Source organism: Solanum dulcamara, chromosome 7 (genome assembly GCF_947179165.1).
Source record: "Solanum dulcamara chromosome 7, daSolDulc1.2, whole genome shotgun sequence".
Classification (NCBI taxonomy): Eukaryota; Viridiplantae; Streptophyta; class Magnoliopsida; order Solanales; family Solanaceae; genus Solanum; species Solanum dulcamara.
The window spans coordinates 3,886,179-3,895,000 of NC_077243.1; the positions used below are offsets into that span (position 1 = coordinate 3,886,179).

Sequence of the window (8,822 nt, forward strand, 5' to 3'; positions counted from 1 at the left end):
ACAAAAATAGGACCAACTTCTGTTAGCTAAAAAATATCTCAGGAACACATGAGCAAGTGTCTCTTGAGTAGGTTTTTTCTAACACCAACACCTAAATGGACCTTTCAGTCCCCATTTTCTCACTCTGTCATCTACAGGTAGTTTGATTTTTTATAGTCTCCATACTGTAAATGTCATTTTAAAAGAGATGCCTTCTGTCCAGATCCACTTGTAAATTTTATTTTCTCCTTTTTTATGCCTTATATACTGTCAAGCCGATTTCACAAAAAAGGTTCCTTTATTGTCCATTATTCATACTGGCTTATCTGACTCAATCATTTATCGAGGAGGTTGAGTATTAGGACTGATATACTTTACTAGCTCATGTGACAGTATATCATTCAACACTTCTATGTCTCATTTTCTCCTCTTTACTAATTCATCAACTCTTTTGTAATTATCTTCTCATTCATAGTCTTCTCCTGTAATGGTGTACAAGTTCCCCATTCTCCGTCCAGTTATCATGCCATACTAATGTTGATCCTTTTTTTGATAGCCAAAAGATTTGATGCTCAATAAGATCTCTGGCCAGTAGCATTTTCTTCCACACTTATGATCCTTCATTTCCTATTCTCCACACCACTTTATTTGCATTCTTCTTTCGACAATACTTATTCCTCATATACTCACTCCATAGTGATGGCTTTGTTCGAAAATTCCACCATAATTTACAAAATAGGGTCATTGATACATTTTTCATTAGTCTGAATCCTAGTCCCACTTCCTTCTCTGGCAAGCATAAATTGCTCCACTTTGTCTAATGTCTTCCTCTCCCTCCAACACAACTGCTCTAAAAAAATTATGCAATCATTTTTTGAGCTTGATTCAGTACATTCATGGGAGGATTCATGACTGCTATAAAATAAAAGATGAGTACAAGTCCCAAAAGTGGACCAAAAATATATACAACAACTGGCTAGTCTCAAAAGGCAAAAGACGGGTCATCCATACTGAAGGAGACAAAAATGATCCAAAAATGCCAAGTCCTCACCCTAGTCTCCGAAGCTGACTACAACAGGCCCGATCTATCCATGGCGGTAGCTGGTGCTCAATCCTGCATCACGAAAATAGATGCAGAGTGTAGTATGAGTACCAAGACAACAGATACCTAGTAGGCATCATAGGCCGAATGAGAAGATGGTTTGTGGAAGGATTTTCTTCTATTGCTTCACTTTTGACTACATTAACTCAACAACAACAACAAGCCCAGTATAGTCCCACCATGTGAGAAGAGTTTCCAAGAGTTGAAGAATCGACTTACTTCAATCTCAATTTTTACTCTATAAGAAGGATCCCATGGGTTTGTTGTGTATTGTGATTCCTTAAGAACTGATCTTGGTTGTGTCTTGATGCAAAATAGTAAAGTGATAGCCTATTATTCTAGCAAACATAAAGTGCATTAAAAGAACTACCCGACACATGACTTGGAGTTATTGGGTTGTGTTTGCTTTGCAGATTTGGAGACACTATATCTACGGTGTTCATGATGATGTATTCACCAACCATAAGAGTTTTCAATATAAATTAAGCAAAAGTATTTGAACCTTCGACAAAGAAGATAGCTTGAGTTGTTGAAGGATAATGATACCCTCAAAGGAAAGCAAATGTTGTTTTTGATGCTCTTAGTAGGTTGTCTGGGATAGTTTTACCTATATTGAGGGTGAGAAGAAAGAGTTAGTTCGTGTTGTGTATAGATTAGCCCATTTGGGTATTCATTTGATTGATTATGAGGATGGTGGTGTGGTTGTGCAAAATGGTGCAGAATCGTCCCTTGTGTTTGATGTAAAGGCAAAGCAAGATAATGATTCAACCTTGGTTGAGTTGAAGAAAATGGCTTACGAAAAAGCCATTTAGGTTTTCTCCCAAAGGGAAAATAGAGTGTTGTAGCAGAGGCGAACGCGATTCTAGAAGCATGTAAACATAGTAAGCAAAAACAACACAATAATATAATCATTCAAACAGACTTTATGCTATTGTATAAAATTTTAGAAGGAAAATGGTCATGTCCCTGGATAATCACAGAGATAGTGACAAAAATTAAAACAACCTTACAGGACAAACAACATACATTCCAGCATATTCTCAGGGAAGAAAACCAACTAACAGACTACTTAGCAAATATTGCAATCGATAAAGGAGGGTGCATCTACCAAAATTTCAGCAGTCTGAAAGTAGCAGGAAGAAAGATCATTAACAGTGATAAACTAAAATGTCCCTATTTGAGAGTAACTCCAGCGAAGGGATAGAGGGAACATGGAGGTTCAAAGTGTTAGGTGTTTTGTTTTTGATGGTTTGTTTATTTCTTTCCTAGTCGATTGGGCCATGTAGGGAATGGATTTTGTCCGAAGTTGTATAAGGTAGTGTTTATACTCATTACTTCATCAATAAAATACCAAAATTTAACCAAAAAAAAAAATGATGAAACACTCACACCCATCAATATTTCACAAGCATGTGCAAAGTCCATACTGATAAAAATATTGGCATGTATTATACAGATTAAGCTTGAGCAATGTTCTGTTCTGACCTATTGAACTAAAATCTCAAAAATATTGTATTTGGCATATAATTGTGTTGGACTGTTGTCTATAAAAGATTTTTTTTATATTGCCAAATAGAGAGAAGATATTTGCAAACCCAGCATGAATACCCCACCATTACATACACACCACAAACGGGCAGCAATCAGTAGTACATGACAATAAGTGATCTTCTAATAATAATAATAATAATAATAATAATAATATAATCTTACAAATAGAGTCTAACTGAAATATAACGTAATCAATACAGAAATTATTGTAAGTAAAAATAATCAAACATTCTAAAGTTTGCATAGAAGACGGGGGAAATCATACATTAAAGAATTTAGATAAACTTGTTATTTTCCCCTGGTTCTTCTTAAAAGTTGCTTGTGGACGGAGGACTTTATCGTTTTCATGATGACTCATTAGCTTAGTAAAGATAAAGGTAATCAAAGCTGCTTTTCGTGCCTCATCTTTTGGTAAAGTTATATAGATGAAGATATGTTTGGTCCACAAATGTTATCGCAAAATTTGTTTGTTGCATTACTTTTTTCACAATACATAGGATAGGACAAGGAAGATATTTTAATACTCCCTCTTTTTTAATTTGTTTGTCTTAGAATTTATTTGAATATGTAATATAAAATTAGATTAAATTTATTTAAACACATGTGATATGTGATATGAAATCATGATTAATAAAAAAAAAGGGCAGCCCGGTGCACTAAAGCTCCCGCTATGCGCGGGATCCGGGGAAGGGCCTGACCACAAGGGTCTATTAATAAGGAAACCATATATATTCCACAACTTTAAGAGAATAATAGTACATGGAAAAGCTTAATGGCGCCAGAAACATTTCCTTCCTTTAGCTTCAACATTGCCTGATCTCTATTTGTTTTCCTTCTCCTATAGAAATTAAAGATTCACTATCCAGACTACGAAAAATCAGGTATTGATTAACAAGAATTAAGTTGGAATACACACTTGTGCCTCTCGTCTTCAGTGGCACCCTTGCAGGGTAAGTTCCCACCATCAAAAACAACTACAGGAGTGATCTTATAATGTCGAAGCATATTGATTCGATGCATGAAGTAGTTCAAGTACTGCAATTTCTTATCACCCTCCGAATTAAGACAAATCTCTATACTACATGAATATGCTCAAAATTACAGCTTTTTATTGATTCTGTCCATTTAAAACTAAAAAATATATTACAAAAATTGAATCTTGATTAATAAAATGTCAGACCAGATTAAAAATACCTCCTTTGTGAAGCCAAGAATAAGCATCAATTCCCATCTATACCCAACAAAATAGGATTTTTATCAAAACCCAAAATGTGATGAATTTGAATATTGAATTGAAGTGAAAAGTAAACGAAATGGGTGTTACCCTTTTGCCGGCGTATTTTTTTATGTGGGCGGTTTCAACATAGGGCTTCATAAACCGGAGGAGATCTTTGATACCCATTTTTTTTCTCTTTAATTCTACTAGAAGTTTTCTGGGTATTTTCTCCTACCTCTCTTCCTTGAATTTCTGTGTTTTGGATCTGTATGACAAAAATGGCGATTGGAGGAAGTGAGAGAAAATGGCGGGAATAAGAGCAAGTGTTCTATACCTTAGTTCCAAAATCATCGGGTTAACGGTACTGTGACGGAATGAAAGTAACATCCATTGGAAAAGCGCCACGTACACAAACTCTAAGTATCTACACACGTGGCGAAGCCTTATTCGTTTGTTGTTTCCACTTCCACCGAGTAATGTGACTTGGAGCTTTGGCATTTTAACATTTTTACCGCGAAGATAAATTTGAAATTTTGGATTCCCAGGAAATTCAATCTACCACGCTCCTTGTTAGCGCGTGCATAAATTTTAATTTTCCTTTTTCAAAAAATTCGCCTCTTTTTATTTTTAGTTTTTCGTCTGTTTATTATTTTTTTTTCAAGCTTTTAATTTAGAGCCCGTTTGGGATGGAACCAATTTAAAGCACCTTTTACCTTTTGGACGCGTTTGCCTAATGTTAATCTTAAATTAGTTAAAAATAAAAAGTTAGGATTTCTAACTTTTTTTTTCTAAATGTTTAAAATCATTTTCTTTGATCATGAAAATTACTTTTATATCCCTTATATTTTATCAAAATTCTCAAACTATCTTTTTTATTCTTTTAACCCTAAAATTCACAGCATTTTCCTCATTTAAGCATTTTTATCCAAACACTCAACTGCTTATTTATAAAAATAACTTTCAGTATTTCAAAGTTCTAAAAGCACTTTATACATAAAAGTTACTTTTTTTAAGCCCATCCAAACAGGCTCTTAGTCATTTTTGCATGCAATTGTCCCTGCTAATAGTGGAAGAAAACTACATTTAAAAAATAACTTGCGCTTGATGTTTATATTAATCCAATAAATACATAACACATGTCTTTGCGTATCGTTTATCACTAAATAATACTAGTTGATTCATGATTGATACATATTCTCATCTTAATTTATAAATTAATCATGATAAATCGGTATGGCTCATGTGCAAGTTAAGCTTCTTAATACAAACTAATGTTCGAGTTCAACTTGATCAGGAAATCTTTTATTTTCCTACAGTCACTACACAGCAAATAGTCTTTTAAGAAAAAACGTGCATATACAAGCAAGTGCATCACATACTCTAATGCATTATTGATTATTCCACTTACAACAGGTACCCAACAAAACTACGTGTCAGAGACTCCGTTATACTTAGGGAAGTAAAATAGGGTCATTTATATTTTACTTGCAAACTTATTGTAGTCTTTTACATATTCATCTCACACAAAGGTTACAAAGTTGATCACAATGAACCAAATACAGTATTAGGTTGCTGGTCTCAGGTAGAGAGGTAAGTAGTGTTTAGGATCTGGATTCGAACTCCATACTGAGAATGCACTTGTGCATCTCATGTACTTCTCTGTCATTTCAGGAAAGTGTCGATCGATGACATCTTTTAATGTCTCTGTCTTGTTTACCCATTCGAAGCCTTTCTCTGTGTAGGTTCGCATATTGAAATTAGTTGTGAAGAATCGATCAGCTTCTAGCCTCCTGAAAAAAAAAAACATAGTCACGCGAATTAGCATGTAGACAATTCTTATTTTGCATTTAAGCTTTGAACACCGTTGTTATATTGACATACCTTGAAGCAATGAGCAGAAATATGAAAAAGGCAGTCTCACTAATGGCAAAGCCTTTAATTTTCTTCTCCGCGTGCAAACCAACTTGGAGATCTAGCTTCTCAATATCATTACCATATACTTCTTGGAGAGCCTCAATCACTTCTTTGTCATCAGTTAAATCTTCCCACTTGCTAATTGGTACCATCAGCAAATTCCTTCTGAACTCATTGTACCGCGGAATTCCCCTCTCTCTGTCTCTGTAAACTGTTCAATTTAGAAAGTTAACATGTAATTTCTCTATATATATATATAAGATGAAAACAATATGCAAAAGAAGTCCACTGGGACAAACATACTGTCCAAGGCGGCCATGTCAACTAAATCAGGTCTATCATCTCCATCGATATCATGAGGAACAAGGTTCCTCATCCATGATGGATAATTCCACAACGTAGCAGCTCCGCATGACTGATGACCCATTGATACCAACATCTGCTCCATACCTATTTTGGACAAGTTCTTTTCTCCTTCTTTCCCGATCATTTCCCTCATAGGAATCCTGTTCAAACTACACAGTTAGAAATACATACATAATTTGCTTATAAATGCAAAATGTGTAACTGGATAACATACTCTTCTTGAATAGGCAAGGATTTGTCTTCTGATGTAGTCGACTTCAAGTTCCTCAGAACAATCGTGTCAGGTAAAAGTGAATGCATTCGGTAGACGCTAACAAACTCTTCAGTCAATGAGTAGGGAGTACCGTGATCTCTAGGCCTTTTAAGACCAACTAATCCACTCAGTACTGGTCCAAATTTGGGTCCTAACAAATCCTTGACTTTCTTCCCCAACAAGCCATACCTGAATCACACTAGATTCTTTTAGTCAACATTAATAGTTAAATTCGTAATGCAAAAGCATGATGCATGACATCTAACTGAAAATTGGGAGTTATATGTTAACTCAATAACAGTTATAGTCTATACTTGCTCGGATCCTCCAACATTGCCACAATGCTCGTGTCTGATCTTCTAAAAATGCATTATTTTGGGTGATATGGCACAGGCGCAATGACTTTTTTGAAGGACCTGGCAACATAGATTTTTATCAAGTATGCTTACCAGTTGATCCTCGTTCCTGCCATTATAGTATCAGTCTTAACAAATTCAACAGACAAATCGATGGTATGGACTTTTGCAATGACCGCCGAAGTTATCAATCTTGCATGTCGGTACACCTTTTCATCATCAAATTCAGGGTAATGTTCCTGAGAGGGGGAAAAACAGGATTTTAAGCAAAGTCAGTTCTTTTGAGGTGCAAAATAATCAAATGTTATAATAGGTGCTCATTTGCTTCTTCCACGATGCCCCAACTATACGAAGTAAACTTCAGATTTCCATGTAGCAAATATGTCCATAGAAAAGAGAAACTTGGGTACTTCATTAGCATACTTTAAGCATATCACATATGGCATTATGTTCCTTCATAAACAAGGCCTGCAAGAGAGAGTAGCCTGCCCAATGGTTTCGGACATCTCCGGATATTGGAATACCATCATCATCATGTTCAAGGAGTCCAGAACCTGAGATCCTGAGCTTTCCATCTTTAAATGTTCTCACCCTTATCATGCCCTCTTCGTTGTTGCCATATATTACACTCCCATCCCTAACAAAACAGCAGGAGCATATATAATTCATCAGAGGAAATAAAACTACCACTAGACTAACTTTCAATCTGCATTAAAATGAAGGATCAAATGGAGTTCCAATTAAATAGTGTGGACAAGAGTTGATGTGTGTATATGTCAAGTAGGAATAATATTTTCGCCTCCCCTCCCCCCTCCGTCATGGTTATTTCCTCGACTCTTTTAGCATGCTACAAAGCAGCACTTTGGGTAGAGTAAAAGAGTCAAGGTAATAACAGATACTCTTTCTTACCTGATAAATATTCAGTTAAACAGGTAATTATTTTCAACCATCCTCCTATATTATTAGCTTTCTCCATCACCATAAGGGTATTAGGTTTTATTGCCGGCTTTGGAGTCAATAGAAGTACAAACAAAATCACAACTGTTCGTAGAGAATCTTAAAGTCTTTCTGTGTGGATTTAGAGTTTTTGAGTCCACTCACCACCATGGGGTCCTTGAATTCAAATGCCCAAACTTCGGATCAGGTGAACCTGTGGGAAGTTTTTTAGTCTTAAGGAACTTAAATGACTTCAACGGACACCCTGATGCAACTTCTTGAGGAGCTCTAAGCTCCATCTGTCAAAAATATTGTGTTAGAGAAACATAATACACACTTTTAAGTGAATGTAGATCAATTTTAACCTTTTAATCCCCTCCAGTTCTTAAAACACACATTTATTAGGTACCTGTTCAGTGTCCTCCATATGATCATTCCAGTCATGGATCATAAATTGTACCCACGCGCACCCTATCATGTTGAGTTGGCACCTGCAATCTGTGTACTTTCTTCTTTCGAAGAGCTTCGTGGCCACAGTTACAGGGTGAGGTTCCAGCAGCTGCATAATCAAATGATATTTTCACAAGTGATCATTGAGAGATCTCAATATACATATTTCAGATAACGATATGATTAAGGCATATTTATTGGACCATGCAAGTTAGCTATCCAAAAAGATCATCATAAAGCGTTGAAATAGGTTGAACAGACTAATTTGCACCCCCTAAGCTACTGAACAGAAAACTGAAATACCTGGTAGCTATCCTGATGAAGTAAACAAAAGTTGAAACTATCAAATTTTACATGATTTAATTAGTGTAGCATAACTGATTGGATTTTGGCTTACCGCATAACTTGAAGTGGATGGTGGCATGTTGCGGCCAAAGAAGGTTCCTTGACTGCCCACTAAATGATCCACAGGATGATTGCACGTACCATCAGCAGTCCGATACGTATACTCTTCCGTGTCATATTTCTTGCCATTAACATTTCCTACATGTAAGAGGTTGTATCGCTGGTGCAAGTGTCTTCTCATTCCCAGGTAAGCCAACCCCAGTAACACCGGCAATCTATGCCATAAGTCAAATTTGTCCACAAGATGTACAACCTGCCATATTAAAAACAGGAGCAATATTGTTGCAACGCATA

The 8,822-nt window shown here is 35.9% G+C and overlaps 1 protein-coding gene and 1 long non-coding RNA gene across 2 annotated transcripts in view; both read right to left on the minus strand.

Annotated features, from left to right (window-relative positions):
• Positions 1 to 409: 409 nt before the first annotated feature.
• LOC129894156 (uncharacterized) lies at positions 410 to 4,250 on the minus strand. Its single transcript, XR_008767632.1, has 3 exons — positions 3,957 to 4,250; positions 3,827 to 3,863; positions 410 to 1,093 (listed from the first exon to the last, which is right to left on the minus strand). It is a non-coding gene; the product is annotated as an uncharacterized LOC129894156 (long non-coding RNA).
• Positions 4,251 to 5,205: 955 nt separating this feature from the next.
• The window catches only part of LOC129895383 (alpha-dioxygenase 2-like), a 3,831-nt gene continuing 214 nt past the window's right edge, over positions 5,206 to 8,822 (minus strand). Inside the window, exons 2-10 of the mRNA XM_055971093.1 lie at positions 8,521 to 8,781; positions 8,083 to 8,232; positions 7,839 to 7,972; positions 7,161 to 7,374; positions 6,831 to 6,976; positions 6,343 to 6,570; positions 6,066 to 6,268; positions 5,730 to 5,973; positions 5,206 to 5,638 (exon numbers count right to left, since the gene is read on the minus strand). Of these exons, the coding sequence (XP_055827068.1) occupies positions 5,413 to 5,638; positions 5,730 to 5,973; positions 6,066 to 6,268; positions 6,343 to 6,570; positions 6,831 to 6,976; positions 7,161 to 7,374; positions 7,839 to 7,972; positions 8,083 to 8,232; positions 8,521 to 8,781 (1,806 nt within the window). The 3' untranslated portion in view covers positions 5,206 to 5,412. The remainder of the gene's footprint in view (positions 5,639 to 5,729; positions 5,974 to 6,065; positions 6,269 to 6,342; positions 6,571 to 6,830; positions 6,977 to 7,160; positions 7,375 to 7,838; positions 7,973 to 8,082; positions 8,233 to 8,520; positions 8,782 to 8,822) is intronic.